General features: G+C 38.6%; 1 protein-coding gene across 1 annotated transcript in view; it reads right to left on the minus strand.

Moving 5' to 3' along the window:
- LOC141340123 (nebulin-like) overlaps positions 1-14,163 on the minus strand; it is a 126,529-nt gene that overhangs the window by 106,289 nt on the left and 6,077 nt on the right. The window contains exons 4-39 of the mRNA XM_073845053.1: positions 14,056-14,160; positions 13,850-13,954; positions 13,649-13,753; positions 11,867-11,971; positions 11,548-11,652; positions 11,313-11,420; positions 10,597-10,713; positions 9,998-10,099; positions 9,811-9,918; positions 9,613-9,717; positions 9,429-9,527; positions 8,864-8,968; positions 8,671-8,778; positions 8,477-8,590; positions 8,179-8,376; positions 6,120-6,227; positions 5,931-6,029; positions 5,725-5,829; positions 5,524-5,631; positions 5,118-5,429; positions 4,452-4,658; positions 4,235-4,339; positions 4,043-4,150; positions 3,649-3,960; positions 3,354-3,560; positions 3,156-3,260; positions 2,920-3,027; positions 2,467-2,778; positions 2,180-2,386; positions 1,992-2,096; positions 1,784-1,891; positions 1,348-1,659; positions 1,026-1,232; positions 782-886; positions 399-506; positions 2-313 (exon numbers count right to left, since the gene is read on the minus strand). Of these exons, the coding sequence (XP_073701154.1) occupies positions 2-313; positions 399-506; positions 782-886; positions 1,026-1,232; positions 1,348-1,659; positions 1,784-1,891; positions 1,992-2,096; positions 2,180-2,386; positions 2,467-2,778; positions 2,920-3,027; positions 3,156-3,260; positions 3,354-3,560; positions 3,649-3,960; positions 4,043-4,150; positions 4,235-4,339; positions 4,452-4,658; positions 5,118-5,429; positions 5,524-5,631; positions 5,725-5,829; positions 5,931-6,029; positions 6,120-6,227; positions 8,179-8,376; positions 8,477-8,590; positions 8,671-8,778; positions 8,864-8,968; positions 9,429-9,527; positions 9,613-9,717; positions 9,811-9,918; positions 9,998-10,099; positions 10,597-10,713; positions 11,313-11,420; positions 11,548-11,652; positions 11,867-11,971; positions 13,649-13,753; positions 13,850-13,954; positions 14,056-14,160 (5,349 nt within the window). The remainder of the gene's footprint in view (position 1; positions 314-398; positions 507-781; positions 887-1,025; positions 1,233-1,347; positions 1,660-1,783; positions 1,892-1,991; positions 2,097-2,179; positions 2,387-2,466; positions 2,779-2,919; positions 3,028-3,155; positions 3,261-3,353; positions 3,561-3,648; positions 3,961-4,042; positions 4,151-4,234; positions 4,340-4,451; positions 4,659-5,117; positions 5,430-5,523; positions 5,632-5,724; positions 5,830-5,930; positions 6,030-6,119; positions 6,228-8,178; positions 8,377-8,476; positions 8,591-8,670; positions 8,779-8,863; positions 8,969-9,428; positions 9,528-9,612; positions 9,718-9,810; positions 9,919-9,997; positions 10,100-10,596; positions 10,714-11,312; positions 11,421-11,547; positions 11,653-11,866; positions 11,972-13,648; positions 13,754-13,849; positions 13,955-14,055; positions 14,161-14,163) is intronic.

Raw genomic sequence — 14,163 nt, forward strand, 5'->3', positions numbered from 1 at the left:
CATCACTTGCGATTGTCTGCATGTTGCGGGCTAGCTGTAGGTTCATGGCATCAGGAAGAACTTTATAGTGTGTAAGGATCTGCCTGTATCCAGCAAAGGTTTGAGCAGCCGTAGCCTGCTTAGCATGAACAACACTCAGCATGTCCACAGGGGAATGGTACTTCAGCTTGGCTTTCTGGTAATCCTTCTTGTATAGCTTATCACTCTGTATTCTAGCCACCTCCATGTAGTGCACCAGCAAGGGGTCATCCTGGATGCTACGGAAGCCAATGTGATGACCTTTTGCTTTATTGTACTCCTTTTTGTACTTGTACTATAATGAGAAGCATTTGTAGAGGTCAGAAAGGGTAATATTTGGATTACACTAGTGAGAGAAACATTTGATCTAAGTAACTCACATCACTGGCAATGTTTGTGGAGGTCCTGGCAGCAATCACTGATACAGCATCTGCTTTGAGGTCATAACCTTTCTTCTTCAGGGCTTCCAGTCCTGCTTTGTAGGCTTTCTGTAGTTAAAACATGTTTCAAGCACAAGTTACAACACTGATTTTATAAAATGGCTACAGGAAACAGGGGATTTTTCATTGACTCTTTTCAAAAGTTACATTGTTACATCAGTAAGTGACGAGTGTTTTATTTAAATCAACAATTTCTGATTCTGCTCTGAGAACAATGATCATTGGTGGAGAAAAAGCTGGGAATATTTTGTTTAAAAGTATTTCTGATTAAAACATTCTAGTAAAAATTGTGAAGATTCTGCAAATACACAGAGTACACTTACCTCGCTCATGTTGATTGCATTAACCTTTGCGAGAAGAATTTCCGGACTGTCAGGCATGATATGGATCTTTGTCTTGTCCTTGTTCCATGCGTCTGTGTATGCTTGCTATAATAAAACACATTCAAAATATTATTTATTGATCTGACCAGCCAAATAATCCACTTAAATTCTATAAATTAGATTAGATGCACATAAATCTCAGAAATGATGGATCATTACTATATAAGTTAATTAAAAAGTGTACCTTATCCATGATTTTATTGTTGGCAGCAGCCAATGTAAGGTCCATAGAGTCCATAAGTTTGTGGAACTTGTAGTTGGAGGGGTGAGTGCGGTAGTTGTGGTCACTCAGGATCTTTCCTCCAAGCTTTGCGGTCTCTACACCAAGGGAACCAATGGGCACCCAACCTACACCCTTCATGATGGCGTTGTACTCACTCTTGTATTCAACCTAGGAGACAACAAATATAATGTTGAATCCTTTGGAACGTCAATACTTCAGTTCCACAGGTTATGATCTACCCCCTCCATATGGGTTGTGTGGATCTAAAAGAAGATGGACTTACATCACTGGAGCTGATGTTCATGGAGCGAGCTAACGCCAGGTTCATGGCATCAGGCAGCAGGTTGTAATGATGGAAATGCTGCTTGTATCCCGCATTTGTCTGAACCTTTGAGGCGTTTTTAGCCTGCACAACACTCAACATGTCCACAGGAGTGTGGTACTTCAGCTTCATCTTGTTATAATCCTTCTTGTAGTTCCTCTCGCTTTGCATCTTAGCCACTTCCATGTAGTGCACCAGCAAGGGGTCGTCACGGAGGCTACGGAAGCCAACATGGTGGCCTCTTGCCTTCTCATATGCCAGCTTGTACTTGTACTATCATGACAGAAACATGGATTTATCAGAAAAGATCACACTGTCATGCCAACACATGAATGATTTTGCAAACATTTAATTGAAAGTACTAAGACGACAATTGGTGGGATGACAGGACACTTACATTGCTAGCAATATTCCTGCCGGCTTTGGCAGCCACAATCGAAATAGCATCTGGTTTGAGATCATAGCCCTTCTTATACATTTCCTCAAGGCCAGCTTTGTAGAGTTTCTGAAAATACATAGAAAGGCAATGGAATATATGCCACCGGACTTTTTTGCTTTTGATTATTAATTAGAATCGTTTGAATGAAGGCAATAGTTAGTCTTACCTGGCTCATGTTCAATGAATTGACCTTGGCCAGGACAATTTCAGGACTGTCAGGCATCACATGAACCTTGAGCTTGTCCTTTTCCCAGGCAGCATGGTAGGATTGCTGCAACCAAAAGCATTTACATTTTCAGAGACTGACCACTTAGACCAGTCAAACCAATGAAAATACACTGAATCCAGACTTGCCTTGTCCATGATCTTATTATTGGCGCTAGCCAAAGCGATGTCCATTGAGTCCATAAGTTTGTGGAACTTGAAGTTGGAAGGATGAGTGCGGTAGTTGTGTTCACTCAGGATCTTTCCTCCAATCTTTGCGGTCTCTACACCTAGTGAACCAATGGGCACCCAACCCACACCCTTCATGGTGGCGTTGTACTCACTCTTGTACTCAACCTGGTAGACAACAAATGTAGTGTTGAATCCTTTGTTAATCCCATGGTGGGATGTGTGAATCTGAAAAAGGGTGGACTTACATCACTGGAGCTGATGTTCATGGAGCGAGCTAACGCCAGGTTCATGGCATCAGGCAGCAGGGAGTAATGATGGAAGTGTTGCTTGTATCCTGCATTTGTTTGAACCTTTGAGGCATTTTTGGCCTGCAAAACACTCAACATGTCTACAGGGGTATGATACTTCAGCTTCATCTTGTGATAATCCTTTTTGTAGTTCCTCTCGCTCTGCATTTTAGCCACATCCATGTAGTGCACCAGCAAGGGATCGTCACGGAGGTTACGGAAGCCAACATGGTGGCCTCTTGCCTTCTCATATGCTTTTTTGTATTGATACTGTGATCAAAGAACAGTGAATTCTAATCAGTCCACTGATTTCATAATGCAATTGCAAATTATATTTGTTTATTTATTTATTCTGTGGTACTGCTGAACAGATCCTTCAGCATTTTAATGCAAGATACATTTTACACTTACATTGCTGGCAATGTGTCTTCCTTGTTTAGCAGCAAGAATGGGAATAGCATCAGCCTTCATGTCATAGCCTTTGGCGATGTCCACAAGCCACTGTGCCTTGTAGCGTGACTAAAGAATAAGAGTACACAATGCAACAGTTAACCTGAACTAACAATGAACTAATGTTAACACATAGAACTCTACAGAAAAGTGTTTCTCTTTTATTTAATTTAGATTTTATTTGCTTTTGTACTTACCTTACTCACAGTCTGGGCATTATACTTAGCCTGCAGGAACTCTGGGGCATCAGCTGGTAGATTGTAGGTGTGCATAAATTTCTCTCCAGAGGCTTTATAGGCAGCCTAAATGGAATGAAAAGCAAACAATAACCCATTAGTCAATTCAAGATCATCATTCTGGTTATCATTCATAAGAAATTATTGAAGTACTCTTACTTTATTCTGTAGTTTTGTGTTGCTCATGGCCAAAACCATGTTCATCTGATCTGTTAGACTGGTAAATTTCAATGTGCTGGGGTGAATTCTGTATGACCTCTCATCACGGGCTTTATTGGCAGCCTTGACCTTCTCAACATCTATAGAACCTATGGGAACCCAGCCTGCTCCTTTGAAGATGTTGTTGAAATCTGATTTGTACAAATTCTGAAGAGATAAAAAGTGACCGGTTAATCGTTTTGTCAAAACAGCAACCATTCTAGGTTTAAGTATCGTCATTGCCTTATTATCTTACATCACTCTGGATCTCCATCATGTTGCGAGCCAGCCCAATGTGCATGGCATCAGACAGCAGGCTGTAATGATGGAAATGCTGCTTGTATCCTGTATACGTCTGAACCTTTGAGGCGTTTTTGGCCTGCACAACACTCAACATGTCCACAGGGGTGTGGTACTTCAGCTTCATCTTGTGGTAATCCTTCTTGTAGTTCCTCTCGCTCTGCATTTTAGCCACCTGCATGTAGTGCACCAGCAAGGGGTCGTCCTGGAGGCTACGTATGCCAACGTGGTGGCCTCTAGCCTTCTGATATGCAAGCTTATACTTGTACTATAAACAAAAAAGAACACAACACTCAAACACAGCACTCAAACATATTAAATATAAATAAATTCAATGTATGCTTGCTTACATCACTGGCAATATCCCTAGAGGATTTCGCAGCGACAACAGAAATGGCATCATGCTTCATGTGATGTCCTTTCAGAAGATCCTGCTTGTGTGCGTAGGTATAGTATGTCTGCAAAGGCAAAGGAAAACACAAGCTTTCAGCTGACCGTATAAGCTTTTTAAGTTAACAGTATAAGGTATGCAGCATTCTCACCTTGCTGAAATTGACAGCGTTGTACTTGGCTTGTAGAAGTTCTGGTGCGTCAGCAGGGAGATGGTAAGTGTGCATGAACTTCTCACCACTGGCTTTATACAGCCTCTGGAAAGAAAATTGACATGAATCAGAAAGTAAAACATTAACAAAACACATTAACCTTCATTATGCACACTCCTCATGGACACCAACACAAAATCATGCATTTCTCCCTCACATCGCTTAGCTGCTGTGCATTCAGTTTGGCTTGTTCCATAACTGGGGTGTCCAGAACGCTGGTGAACTTGATGGTGTCTGGGTGCTGCCTGTACTTCTTCTCATTGAGAGCTGCACCAGCAGTCTTTGCCTTCTCAACATCAAGAGAACCAATGGGGATCCAGCCAGTGCCCTTCACGTAGTTCTCATAATCCTGTTTATACTGGACCTTTTGGAATTAAACAACACATTTATGTTAACACATTCACAGAAATACAATTTATTCCTGTGATGGCAAAACTAAATTTTCAGCAGCCATTTTTCTTCAGTGTCACATGATCTTTCAGAAATCATTCTAAGAAGTGGATTTGGTACTCAAGAAAATGTCTTATTATTACCAATGCTGAAATATCTACTAATGCTGCTCACAGAAAGTGCAATACATTGTTTTTGGGATACTTTAATGAATAGAAAGAGTTTTTGTAACATTATAAATGCTTTTACTGTCACTTCTGATCAAAATAATGCATTCTTGTTGAATATTCTTACTTACTAACCCCAAACTTTTGAACTGTACTGTATGTGGTCTGTATGATCAGTGTTAAGAAAAAAGTATGATGCTTTTGATTTTTGTAAATTTAGATTACAGAGTAACATTCAGAGTTTAAGATGATTAAATGGTTCTTACATCACTGGAGCTGATGTTCATGGAGCGAGCTAACGCCAGGTTCATGGCATCAGGCAGCAGGGTGTAATGATGGATTTGCTGCTTGTATCCTGTGTATGTCTGAACCTTTGAGGCGTTTTTGGCCTGCACAACACTCAACATGTCCACAGGGGTGTGGTACTTCAGCTTCATCTTGTGGTAATCCTTCTTGTAGTTCCTCTCGCTCTGCATCTTAGCCACCTCCATGTAGTGCACCAGCAAGGGGTCGTCACGGAGGCTACGGAAGCCAACATGGTGGCCTCTCTCCTTCATATACTTCTTCTTATACTGAACCTGTGAGGCATCAACCGTATATTTAAGTTCTATTCCACACTGCTGTTTTCCATCCATTGGTCTCATTTATGGACTTACAGAAAGGATCACTTACATCACTAGCAGCATGTCTTGCTGCCTTCGCAGCTTGTACAGGGATGGCATCAGGCCTCAAATCGTAGCCCTTTGCAATAGTCTTCAGCCATTCAAGCTTATAGTATTTCTGAAAATCAGAGATGCAATAGATATACAGAGTCAACAACTATGCAAAAATCAACATGCCAAATACCATAAAACACAGGGAATTTTCACTTACATTGCTCATGTTGTAGGCATTACACCTGGCCTGAATGAACTCTGGGACATCAGGAGGCAGGGAGTATTTATTATGGATTTTATCCAGACCTTTCTTATAGTGGAGCTATAGAGGAAAAAATATTTAGATTACATAAATGTGCTGGTTTAGTATTTATTCAGAGGAACATTTAACCATGTTTGACTACAGTAGGTGCTTTTGCTTACATCACTTCTCATCATCTGGTTGACTTTAGCCTGCAGCTGGAGAGGGTGGTCATCGATAGCAGTAAAAGGTACTGTGTCTGGATGCTGCCTGTATTTTTTCTAAGTAAGAGAAAGAAAGAAATATTTAGCTGTGTTATTGATGACAATAGAATTCTTTACTGTATATGGGTAAAACATGAAGTGTCATACCTCGTTTAAGATGTCCCCTGCTTTCTTGGATTTCTCAACATCCATGGAGCCGTAAGGCACCCAAGGCGTTCCTTTGACATAGTTATTGTAGTCAGACTTGTATTCGTTCTGTGGTTACAAATGACAGAAAAATCAGTAACACAAAATTAAAGGCATAATTGATCAGCTTTTGTATTATGGGCTTGGTTCATGTTCATAAACATAACTAAAAACCTATTTTAGAAAATAACTCCAAATGCATCTGAAATAGAATAGTGTGCACATTTAAGGATTAGTTTACTTCCAGAATGAAAATTTCCTGATAATTTACTTACTGCCATGTCATCCAAGATGTTAATGTATTTCTTTCTTTTGTCGGAAAAAAAAAAGGTTTTTAATGAAAACATTCCAGGATTTTTCTCCATATAGTGGACTTCAATGGGAGCTAATAGGTTAAAGGTCCAAATTGCAGTTTCAACGCAGCTTCAAAGGGCTCTACACAATCCCAGCTGAGGAATAAGGGTCTTATCTAACAAAACAATCAGTCATTTTCTAAGAAAAATATAAATCCATGGATGTTTACACCCAAGTAGCAGTTTTTTTTCTGTATTTTTGAATGTATCAATTTCTATACTTTTTATCCATAAATGCTGGTTTTGCACTAGCTTGACCTCACACATTACGTAACCACACATGCATGGCATAGACGGAAGTACCAACCCAGTTTACAAAGCGAACATGCAAAGAAAGTCAAATGCCCTTTACAAAAAAGGTAAAACAACGATGTCGGATGATTTTGAAGTTGGAGAAATTGAGATGCAGTTTTCCGCTCTACCTTACCTCTTTAAACCGAAGTACACAGATAAAGAACTAACCCGCGCGTGACTTTTCCAACATGATTACGCAATGCGTGAAGATAGAAGCTAGTGCAAGACAAGCATTTGTGGTTAAAAAGTAAAGAATTTTTTTTTAGAAAATGACTGATTGATTTGCTAGATAAGACCCTTTTTCCTAGGCTGAGATCGAGTAGAGCCCTCTGAAGCTGAACTTAAACTGCAATTTGGACCTTCAACCCATTGACCACCACTGAAGTCCACTAAATGTAGAAAATTCCTTGAATGTTTTCTTCAAAAAACTTAATTTCTTTGCAACTGAAGAAAGAAAGACATGAACATCTTAGATGACATTGGGATGAGTAAATTAGCAGGAAATTTTCATTCTGGAAGGAAAGGAAGGAAAGGAAAGGAGGTGAAGGGAGGCCAAGTATGGTGACCCATACTAGGAATTTGTGCTCTGCATTTAACCCATCCAAGTGCACACACACAGTAGTGAACACACACACACCGTGAACACACACCCGGAGCAGTGGGCAGCCATTGCTGCGGCGCCCGGGGAGCAGGTGGGGGATCGGTGCCTTGCTCAAGGGACTCACCTCAGCCGTGGTATTGAGGGTGGAGAGAGTGCTGTACATTCACTCCCCCCACCTACAATCCCTGCCGGACCTGAGACTCGAACCTGCAACCTTTGGGTTACAAGTCCGACTCTCTAACCATTAGGCCACGGCTGCCCCCAGACCACGGCTGCCCCCAGAAGTGAACTGAGCCCAAGTTTTTTTAGAATGGAGAGGCCATCTGTAACCTGGAGTATGATCTTTTAGCAGATATATGCCTGAAATATTCTGTATCTTTTTCTTTCAGGACCAGAATAGGCCTAAAATATTGATGACTCATCATGCACTCTAAAATTCTGTATTTTCCTGCACTTTAAAATTATGTATTCCAGTATATTCTTAAATATACAAGAATAACAATATCTCCTCACTCTGATACCACCCACCTCTGACTATTTATTTATTACAATATAAAAGAACATCAGGCAGTCAGGCATGGAGAAAGACAGCTAAATGCATAAATCTAAATATGATCTAAAACTTTGGACTAGAATAGCATGGTTTGCATGGTTCACAGCTACAGGCTACTGGCTATTTAAACTTCATGTTTTAAAAGGAAATACTTTAGTCAACAGAGAACTTGTCAGCCTGTGCTTATTCGACTTTTTCTAGAGCAGCAGGAGTCCTTACATCACTCTGAAGAATATTGGCCTTCTTTGCCTGGTCCAGTGAAATGCTGTCATAAGGCATGAGGTAACGGTTTGGGATTTTCTTATAGCCAGTCATGCTGGCAATGGCCTGAGATTTCTTAGCAAGTGTCACAAGCATCATGTCCAGTGTAGTATGGTACTTGGTCTTCAACTTCTCATAGTCTTTCTTGTACTCACGCTGTTCAAAAATATTCAGAGGATCAAAAATTAGTACAAAAAAAAAACTCGAGGATTGCGTAGCTATACAAGTTATCAGTAATGCACTAGCTGATCCATACCTCACTTTGGATTTTAGCAACATGTACTGAATGCATGATCTTGGGGTCATCATTGATGCTGAGCGCACCAATCATCTGTCCTCTGTTCTTCTCATATTCCTTCTTGTATTTCACCTAAAATTAAAGCCAGTGTAAAAAGTACCTGAAAATTCACACACTGTCAGGTAAACAACCCAAATATCCCATTTACTTACATCGCTGGCAATGTTAGTGTGAGCACGGGCTGCCAGGATTGAAATGGCATCTCCTTTCACCTCAAATTTCTTTGCTTTTGTTTTTTCCCATTCAAACTTGTAACACGTCTGTGAACAATAAATAGAAAAAAACAGCATTATGATCAGGTTTCAGATCAATGCACTGCTATGAATGAAGATGGAATGTACTCACATCACTAAGGTTATACGCATTAACTCTAGACTGAATGAAGAAAGGATAATCAGGAGGGAGGTAACACTTGAACTTCTCCTTCTCATACTTTTCCTTGTAGTTGAGCTGTAAAAAGGAGAAAAAATGACAATGATAATATATTCTACATCAAATGTATAATTATAATGGCTAGTCTTATATATCATGTTTATATATACATATTAAAACATATTGCCCTAGTAAATTTCCCCATATTTTCTTAATGCTCCATGATTGTGGTGTTCAGAGAAGCAGGACAAGCTCAATGAACACCACTAGATGGCTCCTTGGCTTTCAAAAGGATTGGCTTTAGCTGTCTATGAAGCTTTGAGACTTACTTGAAATAGCATGAACAACAGCTCTAATAATATGTCTAGGGATTCACTCTATTGTCAGCCGTACTGAGATGACAACTGTGCTCTAATAATGAATGCAGGGATTTTTCTAGGGCAACATTTGACAAGGTTCATGAACCACCTGGTATAATGTTTACTGTTTCTGTGTTTTTTATTTTATTTAGGCATAATAATTAAAGCTTTTTACGTACATCGCTCAGCTGTTTGGCGTTGATGGCAGCTTGCACCAGAACAGGTGAGTCTGTCACCTGTGTGAACTTCACCTTGTCTGGATGTTGACGATAAACTTTCTGCAAAGAGAAGCACACACAAAATCACCTCATGTTGGGTTGTGCACACACCCCACTTAATATATATATGTGTATATATACTTACATCTTGACATTGTTGAAGCTTCCTAGCAGCTTCATATTCAGGTGTAACAGTTTGAGGGAAGAAACACCTTGACTTCATGTCCTCATAATCAGCTTTGTACATTTGCTTTTAAAAAACAAAGAAAGCAAGTGTGAATATGCAAATACTTTTTTTAAATCAAGAAGATGAAAATATACGCAGGGTATTAGGGCAACTTACATCATTCTTCATTTCTTCCATCTTCTGGCAGTGAACTGTAAATACATCTTCATAGCTACCAACATAATGACCCTTCACCTCATTTTCATACTTTTCTTTATAACGGATCTGAGGAAAGAGAAGAATATAAACTTGAGATATGCAGAAATAGCAGATGTTTGTAGCCAATTATGAAATCCTCACTCACATCACTGAACTTCTTCAATACACTGTCCATCTTGAATTTGGGAGTGTTGCAGTAATTGATGCTGAATCCCCGGGATTTCTCATAACTAGCTTTATATACTTTCTGGAAAAGGCAAGAGAAAGACATGTCAGAAATGAGTCAGATATTAGAGATTTCAAGACAGAATTGTTGAATTCTCAAAATAACACCTTGCTTCATAATACTCATTTTGAACTTTTTAGGATCCTTTTGGTTTAATGTATGTGCCAACAAGCGGCCACACAGATACAATCCCATCCAATTATCATCTCTAATGAGATGTGATCATTTTAAATGAGCTGCATATTCACACTTACTGAATTATGACGCTATAATCCACAACATCATTTACACATTAACACTATGACACCGACAATTGCTAAAAATCTATTTGAACTGTAACACTGTAACATATTTTGTTTTGTCAATGTTGCCAGTATTTGTATTTCCCTAAATAATTTATTTCAGCTGCCTTGTGGCAATATTTATTATGGACAACCTTAGTGAAAACCTCTTAGACCATAAACATTCCTGTCAAAGCAGACCACTATAATGATTAAGATCTGGATTAACATACGTACATCACTCAAGATGGTGCCTGCGTATCTCAGCTGTCTGAGAAGGGGGTTCTCTGTAGCAGGGAGAACGTTGTAATCGGATGTTGCTTTCGTTTTCTCATAGTCCTTCTTATATTTGACCTGTTGAGGTGGGAAAAAGCATATATTAAATGACAAATGGTTGTAAAACTAATACGAGTCATTGGTTCTAAGAGATTATTTAGCACTGAGAAAAAGCTTTTCTTAAAGACAACACTAAACAAATTAAAATTTCAACCCTGGTTTCTTTCATAGCTACTGTGCGTAAAAATACTCAGGATCTAATCCTTTGTTTTTTCATGTCCTCTCTTGTAATGCAGGCAATGCAAGCAATGTAATTAGTATGCAGGGATCAACAAAGATAACCAGATCAGACATGTGAATCTCTGGATTGACTCATGATCTGTTTAAAGTGTTGTCACAGGAAGGTCGTTTCCATACAATGAGAGAAGATGTATAAAAAAGTGTGTCTACCGGTAAGAACTACCTCACTTTTATTTTTAATTAGGAGGCAATGCATGAATAACAATGTTTTAAAGCTAGTTTGTTTTTTACATTTGTTTTACATTTTGATGCTTATGTCTTAATTTAAATGAAAGAAAATAGATTTTTGTGCGGTTTCAGATTTACAAACTCCACTATATGTGTGAGGGAAAATTAAGGGAAAAATAAAAGAGTATAAATAAATTCCCAAAACTTACCGTACTTGCAGCTTCACAAGCCTTTTTGTTGGAAGCGTATGTTGGTGTGTCTGTTTGCATAAAATAAATTTGGTCTTTCATATCTTCAAAATCAGACGTATATTTTTTCTGCAAAGAAATCAAAGTGTCACACTTTAATATTAAGAATTTTGTATGTTAATAATGTACATGTTTCACTTTGATAAATGCATTTATTTGAACTTTTCTATCAGCATGCTGGGTTTCATGCACTTACATCACTGATGTTGTCCATAGCCATTCTAGCAACAGCGATATCAAAGTAGGGGGTTTCACACCATTTGCCCTTGACGTTCTTGTTGTAATCCTCATGATATTTAAGCTGTGAAGAATTAAAGTGTTTTTTATTATTCCATGGCTTACATTTCATTCCCAAAGACTATTTTAGCAAGCACAATATATTTTTGCAGTGACAGAAGATATTTAAATGTAATACTGTAGACTAAACCAGATGGAAACTAAAACAAGGACCTTTTATTAACACTTCAGGAAAATGGAAATTGATTCAAAAGGCACACAAATATGAGAAGTCTTACATTACTACGATTGGTGAAGTTTCTCTTGGCCAGTTCCACCTCTGGGGGATCAGCCAGAGATGTGTACTTTGCCTTGCGCTCATTATGACCCTTCTTGTAAACAATCTGTTGAAGGTGAAGCACAACAAGTTTTTGAGACAAGGGCAGTTTCAAATGCAATAAGACTAGATGTAACAGTATTTTTAACAGGGATAATACAATAAAATAAAGTAAAATAAAAATAAAGCTGCAAGCAACCATTACCGGGGTTCAAGCACTTTAAGGTATTTAAGCACATATGAAAAAAGACATTATTTAGCAAGCCTGTAACCACCTAAATCAATCATTTAAAAAAGCATTTTTGGCAAATCCAGGTAATTTATTTAGAAATATAATTTTTTTAACATTTATGACTGTTATAGTGCCAGCTGTGGTCCAGTCTCCTTGAAACTTTCCATGCTTGTTCAGAATCACCTGTCGCATCTGCTCACCATGTTTCATGAAGTTTTGAGTTTTCCTTTAGGCTTTATAGGATTTGGGGAAAATTTATCAAAGGGTAAATTTCAAAATTGTTTGATACTTCTTGACCTAAAGAGTCCAGAGAAAGGTACTGCAGTGTTTTTGTTGTTGTTGTTGTTGTTGTTTTTTGCCAGATTGAGTGAAAAACCTAGGAATAGTTTACAAAAGTAGTTTTTTTTTCTTTACATCTTCTCAATCATTTAACAAACAATTTGATTGACAGCAGTGGTTTTAGAGGTAAAGTTGTCCGGAATGAGGAGTTCTGTCATGTTATACGAATATTGCGTGTATGTATGTGAGAAAAACCACGCAATGTAAAATCGTTTACGCTCTTGAAAAACGCAATATCGCCCCCCAGTGGCCGATTTCTTTCAAATTTCTCACAGATCTTTGGGGCAGTGAGTCAAACAGGCCCAACACGTTTAATTCTGACCGGCCTCAGTTAACCTTGTCTAATAGGTGCTCAAACCTTATCGGTCAATGGTGGCCATGTTTTTTAAAAAGTGTTCTTATAGACACTTGTGGCACTTTGGACCAAGATTTTCATTTTGATAGAAAAAATGGTTTTGTAGATATAGCATTTTTTTTATCCTATCTTATAGCGCCACCAAGTGGCCAAGCTTTTTTGTACTGTGACCTCAGATTGAGTTTTTACATGAGTGTTTGGCAGAGATTATCTCATTCCATTCAGGAGATATTACTAAAAGTGGCCCTGCCCCTTTCGAACGTTTTGCCATCCATTTGCAATGGTGAGTCGAAAGTTTTTTTTGTTTTTTTTGATAATTATTGATATTCAGTCTCCAGAGAAAATTTCTGCACTGGTTTAATTCCGAAGAGGTGAAAAACCTAGGACTAGTTTGCAAAAGTATGTTTTTCAAAAAATCCAAAATGTCACAAAAAGTTCACAACCAAATCTAAGGCATGAGCCAAAGAAATTCCAACGACGAGCTTTGAGCTCTTTCAGGCTGATTGGGGCAAGTCTCAGTGACGTAGTTGACGATGTGAGTGCTACCATCCCTCTAAGTTTCAAGTCTCTTCGACCTACGGTTTGGTCTGCACAATCAGTTTTAAGTGGAGATTACCATTCTAACATATACAAGCAATGTGCTTAAATAAATAAAATAATAATTTAAAAAAATGTATTCAATTAAATAATTTTAACAAGAAAATTTATTTTTACTAATTTTAACTGTGTTTTCCCAAATTGCTGGATGACAACAAATTAAATGATAATTGTTTTACCATTTTTTAAGTTACTCAGTTAAATATCACAAGTTTACTCACATCACTGAGGACTTCTTGGGCCTTGGCCACCCTGCGCAGCTCTGGGCTGTCACTGTATGGATAGTACATGGTTTTATCTTCATCCCATGCCTCTGTGTACAGTTTCTGAAAGGAATGACAGTGTAAGTGCAGTATAATACCAGTATAAAAATCACTTTATTGCTTATCTACTATTAAGACAGGAATCAGAGGTCGGTCTACCTTGCTGTAATTTGCTGCATTCTTCACAGCAAGAACCAACTCAGGGGCATCGGGAGGGAGCAAGTACTTATCCTTGGTCTCATCCCATTTTTGCCTGTACAGAACCTGGAAAAGGCATATGTAAAGAACTTATGTTATGACAATAACAAACACAAATAAAGGAATCAGGATTACACAAGTTGGGTAGTCAGTCGTGACACACTTACTTTGCTGATGAGCTCAGAGACGTGCTTCACATGGCCAATCTCACGAGCCTCACCATCATAAAGGCTGGTGGTTTTTGCCTTCAGTCCTTCCATACGGTATTTCACCTG

Source organism: Garra rufa, chromosome 8 (genome assembly GCF_049309525.1).
Source record: "Garra rufa chromosome 8, GarRuf1.0, whole genome shotgun sequence".
NCBI classification, from domain to species: domain Eukaryota; kingdom Metazoa; phylum Chordata; class Actinopteri; order Cypriniformes; family Cyprinidae; genus Garra; species Garra rufa.